This window comes from Triturus cristatus, chromosome 1_2 (genome assembly GCF_964204655.1).
Source record: "Triturus cristatus chromosome 1_2, aTriCri1.1, whole genome shotgun sequence".
NCBI classification, from domain to species: Eukaryota; Metazoa; Chordata; class Amphibia; order Caudata; family Salamandridae; genus Triturus; species Triturus cristatus.
Window position 1 is genome coordinate 1,017,242,567 of NC_140580.1, and position 14,129 is coordinate 1,017,256,695.

The 14,129-nt window shown below is 36.8% G+C and overlaps 1 protein-coding gene across 1 annotated transcript; it reads left to right on the forward strand.

Annotated features, from left to right (window-relative positions):
- The first annotated feature begins 1,512 nt into the window (after positions 1-1,512).
- On the forward strand, positions 1,513-13,481 carry LOC146868610 (uncharacterized). The gene is made up of 2 exons (XM_085615833.1): positions 1,513-1,622; positions 6,468-13,481. The coding sequence occupies exon 2, from the start codon at positions 6,511-6,513 to the stop codon at positions 12,973-12,975; it is 6,465 nt and encodes a 2,154-aa protein (XP_085471959.1). The 5' UTR covers positions 1,513-1,622; positions 6,468-6,510; the 3' UTR covers positions 12,976-13,481.
- The last annotated feature ends 648 nt before the right edge of the window (positions 13,482-14,129 follow it).

The window sequence follows — 14,129 nt, forward strand, 5'->3', positions numbered from 1 at the left end:
TCAATATATATATCTGAGCCAGCTTACGGTACGCTTACCGTACGCTTACGGTGAGCGTACGGTGGCGTGCGCGAGCGCGATTCTGATTGGCTCTTAGATCTTAGTAAACATTCGAATCGGCCGAAACCAGGAAGCGGCGGCCGCCATTTTGTGTATTTCACTCTGAAAAAAAAGAGTGAAAACAAGGAAAGGGGGCAATGAGGAGAGTTACAGACCCCCTAACAATTGTAAGGGGGTCAAAGAAGGACAGAAAAGTACAAAGAAAACATTTATTGATTTTAAAAAAAATCACGGGGTACGCGTACGGTAAGCTCACGGTAAGCGTACGGTAAAAAAAATAAAAATAAATAAATGAAAATCAGATTTAAGAGTTTAGAAATTAGGGAGCTCTAAAAAGAGCTGTTGTGTTTATGGAGTCATTTTTTTAGTGGTACCTACAAGTAAGTACCGATGCAGAGTCTAAGGTTCAAGAGGAAGACTCTGTTCCCTTCATCATTGAAGTGCACACCATCTCCTCTATAAATGTCTTGCATGTCGTAACGCAAGTTGTTGTGGTAAATGGCACCCATACCATAGTCACGGAGGAAAGCAGAAACAGATTTGTTGACGTGCTTTCTTGCTTTGTCAATCTGTGGACAGAAATGATTGGACCAGTTCCATTTTTGCCTTTGGCATATGTTGGAAAACACAAAGGCAGTTTTAGGGAAAAGTGAAAACAGTTGTGCAAAGGTGTCCTTCATAAGCATTTCCAGACCTACCCCAGTCAAAGTGCCTAGGTCATTGCCACCACAGTGCACTATTATGAGGTCAGGGTGTTGGATTTGCATGAAGGATTTCACCAATGGCATCAATTGGTGCCACTTTAACCCTCTCTGACCAATCCATTTAATGTCTACATTTGGCAAAGCAAGGTCTCTCACCATATCTGTTTTCTCTGCAAACTTTTCACTCCAGAAGACATAGCTGTGCCCTACAATCCACACTGTGAACATCTTCAAAGGAGAACTGGATGCACTCAGGAGGTGTCTTTCAGTAGAATGGCAATATGAAAAGAAAGACAGTTTGGAAATGGAGGCATACATATTTTTTACAAAACAAAAAGAACTGATTGGCTGTTTCATACCATTCTAGAAAAAAAACTAGGCTGTATGTGAAAATTAATAGAAGCATGTTTTGTATTGGTACAAAAAAATGTGTAACCAAAGAACAGTACTATGGATTTGCAGTTAGGTTTGAAAAGTCAAGCACTCTTGCTCTGTGGAATTGAAACATTGTGTGTCGAACTTCTGACCTAACTGCACACAGCAGTGTTCCATGAGCTGTTGCTATGGTAGCAGGCAGAAGTCAAGTTGGGGGAAGGGTACTAGGCAGAAGTCAAGTTGGGGGCAGGGTACTTTTGGAAAAGGGTTGGTTTTCAACCAATAGAAATGTGTCATTACATTTGAAAAAAAGGGGGAAGCACTGAGATTTGAAACTTACATGTATATGTGTGGAAAAATAGAGGGAAAGTTTGCCATTATCTGGTTCTGCTGAGAGGAGAGAGGTGTACAGAACAGAGATCCTGGCTCTGATAATCTGCTGTTTGAGTGACACATTTCTTTCACAACTAACTAATTTTAAAGGTGAGTTTACAGTTTGAGAGGGGATGTATGTGGTAACTTAAGAAATGAATAATAGAAATGGGAATTGTTTTTGTTGTAGTTACACATGGTGGATTCATAATGTGTCAGTCTGTAAAAGAGATTTTCACTTGGCCCGAAAAAAAAAGAGCAGTAAGTGTGCTTTCAAATTGGCAAAGAAATTTCGTTTTGGCACTAATGTGAAAACATGACTCTGTGTGCATAGAAGAATTATAGGCAGAAATGTATTGCGTCTTGCTCTGGTGATTTCACAGTTGCAGTAGATGGAAAAGAGGAGCGAATATTTGGGGGAAGAAGCAGAGGTTTAGCACACACCCATGTGCTTGCCATGTATAGTCATGCACAGTAATTAGAAGCGAGTGGGGTTTTCAGGTTTAAGTCTGTAATGCAAATACATTCAGCATCACTAAGGCTGGTTGCCCCTGCTGGAGTGTAGGCAGTCACAGAGAATACACACGGTGGTGGTCTGAAAAAAAAACAGCTTGGACATGTGCATTTAAATAAATTTAAAAAAAAGGTTTCAGAATGTGTCAGTCTGTAAAAGTGATTTCAAAGTGTAAAAAGAGATTTTCACTTGCCCCCGAAAAAAAAAGAGCAGTAAGTGTGCTTTCAAATTGGCAAAGAAATTTCGTTTTGGGACTAATGTGAAAACATGACTCTGTGTGCATAGAAGAATTATAGGCAGAAATGTATTGCGTCTTGCTCTGGTGATTTCACAGTTGCAGTAGATGGAAAAGAGGAGCGAATTTTTGGGGGAAGAAGCAGAGGTTTAGCACACACCCATGTGCTTGCCATGTATAGTCATGCACAGTAATTAGAAGCGAGTGGGGTTTTCAGGTTTAAGTCTGTAATGCAAATACATTCAGCATCACTAAGGCTGGTTGCCCCTGCTGGAGTGTAGGCAGTCACAGAGAATACACACGGTGGTGGTCTGAAAAAAAAACAGCTTGGACATGTGCATTTAAATAAATTTAAAAAAAAGGTTTCAGAATGTGTCAGTCTGTAAAAGTGATTTCAAAGTGTAAAAAGAGATTTTCACTTGGCCCGAAAAAAAAAGAGCAGTAAGTGTGCTTTCAAATTGGCAAAGAAATTTCGTTTTGGCACTAATGTGAAAACATGACTCTGTGTGCATAGAAGAATTATAGGCAGAAATGTATTGCGTCTTGCTCTGGTGATTTCACAGTTGCAGTAGATGGAAAAGAGGAGCGAATTTTTGGGGGAAGAAGCAGAGGTTTAGCACACACCCATGTGCTTGCCATGTATAGTCATGCACAGTAATTAGAAGCGAGTGGGGTTTTCAGGTTTAAGTCTGTAATGCAAATACATTCAGCATCACTAAGGCTGGTTGCCCCTGCTGGAGTGTAGGCAGTCACAGAGAATGCACACGGTGGTGGTCTGAAAAAAAAACTGCTTGGACATGTGCATTTAAATAAATTTAAAAAAAAAGGTTTCAGAATGTGTCAGTCTGTAAAAGTGATTTCAAATTGAAAAAAGAGATATACACTTGCCCCCGAAAAAAAAAGAGCAGTAAGTGTGCTTTCAAATTGGCAAAGAAATTTCGTTTTGGCACTAATGTGAAAACATGACTCTGTGTGCATAGAAGAATTATAGGCAGAAATGTATTGCGTCTTGCTCTGGTGATTTCACAGTTGCAGTAGATGGAAAAGAGGAGCGAATTTTTGGGGGAAGAAGCAGAGGTTTAGCACACACCCATGTGCTTGCCATGTATAGTCATGCACAGTAATTAGAAGCGAGTGGGGTTTTCAGGTTTAAGTCTGTAATGCAAATACATTCAGCATCACTAAGGCTGGTTGCCCCTGCTGGAGTGTAGGCAGTCACAGAGAATACACACGGTGGTGGTCTGAAAAAAAAACAGCTTGGACATGTGCATTTAAATAAATTTAAAAAAAAGGTTTCAGAATGTGTCAGTCTGTAAAAGTGATTTCAAAGTGTAAAAAGAGATTTTCACTTGGCCCGAAAAAAAAAGAGCAGTAAGTGTGCTTTCAAATTGGCAAAGAAATTTCGTTTTGGCACTAATGTGAAAACATGACTCTGTGTGCATAGAAGAATTATAGGCAGAAATGTATTGCGTCTTGCTCTGGTGATTTCACAGTTGCAGTAGATGGAAAAGAGGAGCGAATTTTTGGGGGAAGAAGCAGAGGTTTAGCACACACCCATGTGCTTGCCATGTATAGTCATGCACAGTAATTAGAAGCGAGTGGGGTTTTCAGGTTTAAGTCTGTAATGCAAAAACATTCAGCATCACTAAGGCTGGTTGCCCCTGCTGGAGTGTAGGCAGTCACAGAGAATACACACGGTGGTGGTCTGAAAAAAAAACAGCTTGGACATGTGCATTTAAATAAATTTAAAAAAAAAGGTTTCAGAATGTGTCAGTCTGTAAAAGTGATTTCAAAGTGTAAAAAGAGATTTTCACTTGGCCCGAAAAAAAAAGAGCAGTAAGTGTGCTTTCAAATTGGCAAAGAAATTTCGTTTTGGCACTAATGTGAAAACATGACTGTGTGTGCATAGAAGAATTATAGGCAGAAATGTATTGCGTCTTGCTCTGGTGATTTCACAGTTGCAGTAGATGGAAAAGAGGAGCGAATTTTTGGGGGAAGAAGCAGAGGTTTAGCACACACCCATGTGCTTGCCATGTATAGTCATGCACAGTAATTAGAAGCGAGTGGGGTTTTCAGGTTTAAGTCTGTAATGCAAATACATTCAGCATCACTAAGGCTGGTTGCCCCTGCTGGAGTGTAGGCAGTCACAGAGAATACACACGGTGGTGGTCTGAAAAAAAAACAGCTTGGACATGTGCATTTAAATAAATTTAAAAAAAAGGTTTCAGAATGTGTCAGTCTGTAAAAGTGATTTCAAAGTGTAAAAAGAGATTTTCACTTGGCCCGAAAAAAAAAGAGCAGTAAGTGTGCTTTCAAATTGGCAAAGAAATTTCGTTTTGGCACTAATGTGAAAACATGACTCTGTGTGCATAGAAGAATTATAGGCAGAAATGTATTGCGTCTTGCTCTGGTGATTTCACAGTTGCAGTAGATGGAAAAGAGGAGCGAATTTTTGGGGGAAGAAGCAGAGGTTTAGCACACACCCATGTGCTTGCCATGTATAGTCATGCACAGTAATTAGAAGCGAGTGGGGTTTTCAGGTTTAAGTCTGTAATGCAAATACATTCAGCATCACTAAGGCTGGTTGCCCCTGCTGGAGTGTAGGCAGTCACAGAGAATACACACGGTGGTGGTCTGAAAAAAAAACAGCTTGGACATGTGCATTTAAATAAATTTTAAAAAAAAGGTTTCAGAATGTGTCAGTCTGTAAAAGTGATTTCAAAGTGTAAAAAGAGATTTTCACTTGGCCCGAAAAAAAAAGAGCAGTAAGTGTGCTTTCAAATTGGCAAAGAAATTTCGTTTTGGCACTAATGTGAAAACATGACTCTGTGTGCATAGAAGAATTATAGGCAGAAATGTATTGCGTCTTGCTCTGGTGATTTCACAGTTGCAGTAGATGGAAAAGAGGAGCGAATTTTTGGGGGAAGAAGCAGAGGTTTAGCACACACCCATGTGCTTGCCATGTATAGTCATGCACAGTAATTAGAAGCGAGTGGGGTTTTCAGGTTTAAGTCTGTAATGCAAATACATTCAGCATCACTAAGGCTGGTTGCCCCTGCTGGAGTGTAGGCAGTCACAGAGAATGCACACGGTGGTGGTCTGAAAAAAAAACTGCTTGGACATGTGCATTTAAATAAATTTAAAAAAAAAGGTTTCAGAATGTGTCAGTCTGTAAAAGTGATTTCAAATTGAAAAAAGAGATATACACTTGCCCCCGAAAAAAAAAGAGCAGTAAGTGTGCTTTCAAATTGGCAAAGAAATTTCGTTTTGGCACTAATGTGAAAACATGACTCTGTGTGCATAGAAGAATTATAGGCAGAAATGTATTGCGTCTTGCTCTGGTGATTTCACAGTTGCAGTAGATGGAAAAGAGGAGCGAATTTTTGGGGGAAGAAGCAGAGGTTTAGCACACACCCATGTGCTTGCCATGTATAGTCATGCACAGTAATTAGAAGCGAGTGGGGTTTTCAGGTTTAAGTCTGTAATGCAAATACATTCAGCATCACTAAGGCTGGTTGCCCCTGCTGGAGTGTAGGCAGTCACAGAGAATACACACGGTGGTGGTCTGAAAAAAAAACAGCTTGGACATGTGCATTTAAATAAATTTAAAAAAAAAGGTTTCAGAATGTGTCAGTCTGTAAAAGTGATTTCAAAGTGTAAAAAGAGATTTTCACTTGGCCCGAAAAAAAAAAGAGCAGTAAGTGTGCTTTCAAATTGGCAAAGAAATTTCGTTTTGGCACTAATGTGAAAACATGACTCTGTGTGCATAGAAGAATTATAGGCAGAAATGTATTGCGTCTTGCTCTGGTGATTTCACAGTTGCAGTAGATGGAAAAGAGGAGCGAATTTTTGGGGGAAGAAGCAGAGGTTTAGCACACACCCATGTGCTTGCCATGTATAGTCATGCACAGTAATTAGAAGCGAGTGGGGTTTTCAGGTTTAAGTCTGTAATGCAAATACATTCAGCATCACTAAGGCTGGTTGCCCCTGCTGGAGTGTAGGCAGTCACAGAGAATACACACGGTGGTGGTCTGAAAAAAAAACAGCTTGGTTTCATAATGTGACAGTTTGTTATACAGATTTTCACTTGCCCAAAAAAAAAGAGGAGTTTGTGTGCATTCAAATTGGCAAAGAAATTTCGTTTTGTGACTATTGTGAAAAGAAATGTAGTAATATATTTAAATACAATAAAGAATTTTTTTTTTAGTTTTTTTGCAGGTATTGCTGAAGAACAGTGAACAAAATTTAAGATGCCTACAAAATCTCGAGTTCAAAAAACGCTAAAAAAAAAACTATATTTGAGGACAACTGGAGGACCAAAGTTAGTAGAAGATGCTGATGTTGGGAAAAAGAAAAAATCTTCTGGTAAGCAAAAAAGACAATTCCTAAACAAAATATTGAAAACAAACAAAAATGTACAAAATGTCTGTTCTCGGAAAAATGTAACAAAACCTACAGAACAGCAAAAAATTGAGGATTTAGTTAATGCAAATATACCTTCTGCAATTGAAAAGTTTAACATAAACAGAAAAACAGCATTTAAAGAGATACGTAGAAAAATGTTTCAGAGAAGAGTTATGTCCAATTTGATAAAGGATATAAAGAAATATAAGCAAAAGGCTAAATATTATAAGAGAAAAAAAGAAATTGAAGCCATTGCAGCAAAGGCATTAGAATTAAAAAGGAAACTATTCATATTAATTTTGAATAGGATGCGTACATTAGATAAAATGGTTAATGTACTGAAATCACAAAGCAAAAGCAAAAGAGTAGTGAACAGAACAAATTTTTGTAAAGTGTTTTTAGGAAAGTGGATGCATAGCTCAAGTAGTGAACCTTTTTTTAATGAAGAGAGCTATTTTCAAAGTAATAGTTTGCTGCATGCAGTTGACACCAGAGGTCGTTCATACGAAGTAAAAAATGGTTGCATAATGGAGAAGGAGATAATGGTTCCAAGAGATGAGGTACAAGTGATGGCAGATGAGGCAATGGGGAGACGTCCTAAAGCCCCAGTGTACACTTGGAATTGTAGTAGTATTTGCACTGTGCGTCAGGAATCTATTGACAGATTTCGAGAGTTTCTAAGAGAATATAGTAAAAAAAGTGTAAAACAAAAGATTAAGGTGCTTCAAAGTCTGGATCCATGCAGAGTGAGAGAGAATACTGGTTTGCAGGGTCATTCTCTTGCTTGTCTATCTAGAAAAGTGTGCAATAGTGTTTTCCATCATTTTAGGATGCTGGCTGTTCATCATACTGAAATGAGAAAGTTTGTGAGACGGTTGTATTTTGCCAAAAGTCCAGCAATAAAGTTAAATGAATTGAATAGGGCTCTGTTCCGAGGAACGGTATCAGATGTAGAGAAGGTTGTTGATGAAATTCAGTTTTGTTACTTTGGTCCTGAACAAAACAGTGCAGAGAAGGACACAGTAAATGAGGCAGAAGTGGAAGAGAATGTAGAACCTTGTGTAAGTAAGACATTTAATGATCACATAACAAAATTTGCAATAGTCTCTAATGAAAGACCAAATGTTACTTGTATTTGTTGCCGCAGAACTCATTATAGAAAACAAACTAGGAATGTTGATCTCTACAGAAAGAGTGAAAATGAAGATAATTATAAGTGGATGGATTTTGCAACATATATATTTCTTGAAAATTGTTTTGAATTGGGTGAAGATCAGCGTATTTGTAAATACTGCTACAACAAGTTAGAGGAAAATAGAATGCCGACCAGAGCTGTACATAATAATTTAGAATTGGATGCTATTCCTGCTGAACTTTCTGAATTAAATACATATGAGTCTATACTCATTCAATGTGTTCATCCGTTCCAGACCATAGTACGTATGGAGCCCAAAACTGGTAAATTACCTCCTTCAGATTTAGTGAGAGGTTTAAAAGGTAGAGTGGTGTATTTGCCCTTGGATTTGAAAAAAAATATGGAAACTATTGATGCGGATACTTTGGAAACTGAACCATTAATTATTCTGGTTAATGGTGTACCTACAAAGAATAAGAAGATTTGGCAGGAGCTGGTAGATGTGCGGAAAGTACAAAGAGCAAATTTGTATTTGAAAAAAAATAACAAATGGTATGAATCAATTTATATAGTAGAAGAAGAAGAAGAAGAAGATTTACAAGGAGATACAGAAACACCAAGTGGACAAATTGAAAAAGTGGACAAGTCAAAGGAAGAAGAAATTTATGAACATTTTAGCATACATCCTCTCCATTCGAAAGAAGTTATGGGAGACAATATTGATCTCTTTCAGATGAAGAAAGCAAAAGGAAATCCCGTGAGTGTATGGGAGGAGAGCTTGGAAGCTCGATGTTTTCCCCAGCTGTTTCCTAAAGGAAAAGGAGGACGATACGATGAACGTCCGGAACAGATTCCAGCTTCTGAGTATCGGACTACAAGACTATATGCTGAAGATCCCAGATTTCGACAAAGTATCCCTTATTTGTTCCATCTTTTATTTGAAAGCGACTTGTCTGCACTGTCTTATGCAGTAAATCACATTTTAAAAAGTGGAGTACATTTACAAAATGTGTCTGCTAAGGATTTTATGGAGAAAGTGCAGCACCGAGATGATCATTTGGAAACACAACTGATCAATCTGATGGCTTGTCAGCGTGGGACAAATGAATATTGGTACCGACGCCATGGTGAACTAAAATGCATGTTACGCAATTTAGGAACACCAACATGGTTCCTTACCCTAAGCTGCGCCGAGTACGCTTGGGATGATTTACTGGATTTTCTACGAGAGGCCAATTCAAACATTGAAAACATCGAATACAAGACAGCAGGAGAACTGTGCTCATTGGATCCGGTTAATGTTTGCAGATATTTCAATCATAGATTTGAGGCTATGATGTCCTTCATCTGCAATAAAAAAAATCCACCCCTTGGAGAAGTAGTGGATTTCTTTTGGAGAAAAGAGTACCAGGCAAGAGGTGCTCCTCATATTCATATGCTGCTGTGGATCAAGGATGCCCCAAAGTTTGGAACAGATACTGATGAAGCAGTGTTATCTTACATTGAAGAATATGCAACATGTGCTATACCTAAAAGCACAGAAGAGTACAAGTTAAAGGAGCAAGTTCTACGTTTCCAAAGTCATCGGTGTGGAAAATACTGTCGACGGAAATACAAGAGCAAAGAAAAATACTACACTAAATGTCGATTTGGATTTCCTAGACCTGTTCTTACAAATGGAAGAGTCAACAGTTTTATGTCAGCTGTGAGACATACTATCACAAGAAAATCACCTAAGAATACCTACAACCTTAAAAGAAAAGAAGAATCAAAAAATATAAATGACTACAACCCAGTCATTTTATCCATGTGGAACGCTAACATGGATATACAGTATGTTGCTGACAATTCCATTGCTGTTGCTCGATATGTAACGTCTTACAATACGAAATCAGAAAAAACAGAATTGAAGGAAATGTGGGAAGAGATTTCTCACGAGAAGACTGTCAGTAAGAAGCTGTACAGTTTCAGTTTGAAGATGTTATCGCATCGAGAAATTGGATCCTACGAATGTTCAGATAGATTATCTTCTGCAAGTCTCTACTCGAAGTCAAGAAGAATAATTTGGGCAAGTTTAGGCCTTGCAGCAATGAGAAATCGGGTACTGAAATCTGTTGGAGAAATTGAATATTTGGCACAGTTCGAACCTGAAAGTACAGATATATTGAAAACAAACATGTTGGACACATATTATCCCAAGAGAAGTCATCATCTGGAGAACATGTGTCTCTATGAAGTGCTGCAGAACTACATTTATTCACGGAAAGCTGCAGAAGACATCAATAATGGAAAATATAAAGTCGTTGGTGAAGAAGGATGTTTGGTGAAGCAAACCAAAGGAAGTTTGATAAATCACCGGAAGCTGAGTTGCGACACTACCGACAAGAAAGAATTTTACTACTTGGCTCTTTTACAGTTGTTTAAACCATGGCGTTCAGAGGATGAACTACTGGGAGAATTCCAGAGCTATGAAGATTCTTTTAATGCTTGCAAAGACAGCATACAATGCAGTACATTCTCAACTTATCTGCAAATGTTAAATGAAGAAATTGAACAGGAAACTACAATTGCAGCAGAAATTGCTAGAGACAGTTCTCAGGACAGCCAAAGTTCAGGAACATACAGTCAAGATCCCCTAGGACAACCAATCGTTGAAAATGAAGCATCAATAGCCATGAATGAAGTGGAAACGGCTATGAATCAAGCTCAAGAAGCATTTATAGACTTAGAAAATTTGGAAAGACAACTGAATCAAGAGCAGCAACAAATTTATGAAGAGATCAAAAACAAAATTGATCACGGATTTCTACATGAAAAAAAAGAGTGCTCATGCACATCATTTCATCCAATCAGGATGTATGTAAGCGGACAAGCTGGCACTGGAAAAAGTTTCCTAATTAAAGTCATCAGAAGCTACCTAAAGCAAAAAACAGATTCTACTTTGTCTTGTGTGGTTACTGCTCCAACTGGGTTAGCAGCATATAACATAAAAGGAATCACCTTACATCGTTTGCTAATGTTACCAGTGGAGCATGAGAACAAAATACAATTCAACAAGCTAACTGGAGAAGCATGCTTGGAAGTTTCAAGAGTATTGAAGAAGATGCAAGTTCTCATTATTGATGAGGTGAGCATGGTATCAAACTTAATGCTTGCCTTTGTGCATTTAAGAATGCAGCAAATTTTGAAGACAGACTATGACGTGTTATTTGGTGGAAAACACGTCATCGTTTTTGGGGATCTTTTGCAACTTACTCCGGTTAAAGGACAACCAGTGTTTAATACTGTGACACATGAAGACACGAAGAAGTCATTGGGAAGCATCGGTAATACAAATATTTGGTCCTTCTTTGAGTACAAGGAACTTACAACTAATATGAGGCAAGCAAACGATGAAGAATATGGAAGTATTCTGAAAGATATCAGGATTGGACTACTCACAGAAGCTGGCAAAAAAGCATTACAGACTCGGCTGCTACATAATTTATTTCCAAAGGAAGAAATAGTTGCAGAGAAGATATACAAGAACATTGCAGAAAACAAAAGTGTCATCTGCTTAATGCCAACTCTACGTGAATGCTCAATATTCAATGAGGAGCTTTTGAAATTGGAAAAGGAAGAGATCATGAAATTGGAAGCAGTGGACAAAATTGAGGATGGAAGAATTACTGTCACAGTAACAGGCAAACTGAAAAATAAATTGGACTCACTAGAGAAGAACATCTCCAAAACAGCAGGATTAGAAAAAAATCTATATGTTTGCATGAACTGTAGAGTGTTTTTAAGGAGAAATTTGGATGTTGAAAAAGGCTTAGTAAATGGAGCGATGGGAAGAGTTGTGGGTTTTATTAATTATCAGAAAAAAGATGGAATTGAATGGTTAAAAATAAAATTTGATCAGATAGAGGAAGTTAAAGACATTTGTCGTTGTTCAGTTCGTTTCATGCTTGTGAAAGACTTATATGTACGTAGGAAGCAGTTTCCGTTTTCTCTAGCATATGCTGTAACTATTCACAAGTCTCAAGGATTGACTGTAGATTGTGCATTTGTGAACATTGGATCTAGTGTGTTCAAAGAAGGTATGGCATATGTTGCTTTGTCACGAGTCAAAACATTATCAGGTTTATTCATGATAGACTTCGATGACTCAAAAGTTAGTGCTGATACAAACTGTGTAAAGGAGTATAATAGATTAAGAAGAAGCTATGCTCCTCATTTAGGTCAGTATCCTGTGTTGGAGAAACGTGTAGTTTCTCGTAAAAGGAGAAATGAGAATATCTGTAATGAAGATGTAGAGAAGAGGAAAAAAAAGAGGAGTGATGTAATTGCAAGCAAAAAGAATAAGGAAAATGAAGAACAGGTTGTAGGATGTCATTTTGAAAATAGCTCTGGTGTCAACTGCTACGCAAATGTAGTGCTGAATGTTGCTTTTTATCTGGAAAGTTTGCAAGAGCAGATAATAATAAATCAGGGAAAAAGATTCTGTTCAGAGCTCAGTCTCCTTTTTCAAAAGCTGAGTAAAGATAAAACTCAAATAGAAAGTGCTACTGATATTAGAAAACTTTTAGATGTATGTTCAGGACGAACACAGTTTTCTCAAAATGAACAGCAAGATGCTCACGAATTTTTGATGTATTTTCTTCAGGTAGTGGAAGAAGAAGGAGTTCCCATTGACATTTTTTTTGGTCTCTCTTATAAATGGGAACATAGTTGTGATAATTGTTATAATATAAGTGGTTCTATTGTTGATAATGAAAGGTTTATTTATTTGACATTGCCAGAGAGTAAAACAGTCACTTTTGCAAACTTAGTTAAAGATGCTAATCATAGCATGAAATGTGGTGAGTGTAATTCTGACATGTTATCAACATTAATTTTAAGGGAATACGGACAGTATGTAATTTTAATGATGCAACGATGTAGAGCTGATGGATCAAAATTGGATACTTTAATAAAGAAGTTTACAGGACAGCAATTATCAATTTCAGGAAAAACTTTTGTAACTGTTGCAATAATTTTCCATGATGGACCTACTGTTACTTCTGGACATTACACAGTTTATCTAAAATGTGAAAAAGGATGGACACTGTGTAATGATTCCCAATTGATTTTCAAACAACGTTTGCCTTTTGATTTAGCAAATTCCTATCTAATCTTCCTGAAACCTAAATTTTAGAGAGACTTGGCAAGATCTGGACAAAATAATTTTACCATTTTACAGGATTACCATTGCAATTTTGTAGAAAAAAGATTTTTAAAATTATCATTTGGCCTAAAGGAAAGATAACCAATTGTAATGTGGACTTTTTAAATTTTTAATGCAATTTTGAAAAACCAATAATTTAGAGATTATCGGTAACTTCTGCACATTTTAAATTTTGGAATGTTATTGGACTGCCACTGGAAATTTTTTCAAAAATAATTTCAAAAATTACTATTTGGCCATGTGGAAAAGTAAGCAATTCTATTGTGGACTAAATAAATTATTCGAAAAATTTTCGTGAACCAAAATGTTACAGAGAATCGGTGAGATCTGGACAGATTAAACTTTAGAATTTTAATGGTTTTCCCTTGGAAATTTATTCCAGGGAAAGAATAAAAAATACTATTTGGCCTAAAGGAAATAAAATCAGATGTATTTTGGAGTTATTTGAGATATATTATTGTGAATGTACTTCTGAAACAAAAATATCAGACGGTATTTTAAAGAAAAAAGTATTGTTTTTAGATGACATTTTTTAAGAATAATATGCATTTCTGTAATGATAAGTTTAAGTGAGAAGAGATTCTGGGCTTTTTTAATACAATCTTTGAGATTGTTATTTTTTTTTGCCCGCTGTAAAATGATGAATGCAATTGCTTTCACAATTTATAGTGAAATGCAATATATTCTGAAAACAGCAAAAATAAGGCAAAAATATTTTTTGGGAAAAAATGTAAATATGTGTACTGTATTATAAAATGTTTTAAAAATATTAATACTTTTTTCTTTTTTTTCAGATCGATATAGAAAATTTTCGTAAACTACAACCATTTTAAAAACAATTTTTTAAAAAAACAAATGAATAAATATTTTTTTCAGTGAGTATGGTAAGTCAATAGTAATAATTGTAGTCTTTCAAGGACCTTGTAATGTGAAAAATGATTTTTAGTGTTTTTTTTAAAAAATAAAAAAAAGGTACGCTTACCGTATGCGTACGGTAAAAAAAAAAAAAAAAGTTTTTTAAAAAAAATGTAAAAAAAAGATGAAAGATAAGGTTGGCTCTTAAAAGAACCGTTGTGTTCATGCAGGGACAGAGGAAAGGAACCATGGGAAAATCATTCAAAGCT

Coding starts and splice junctions, on each gene's coding strand:
- LOC146868610 (XM_085615833.1), top strand. CDS start 6,511: ATGCCTACAAAATCTCGAGTTCAAAAAACGCTAAAAAAAAAACTATAT.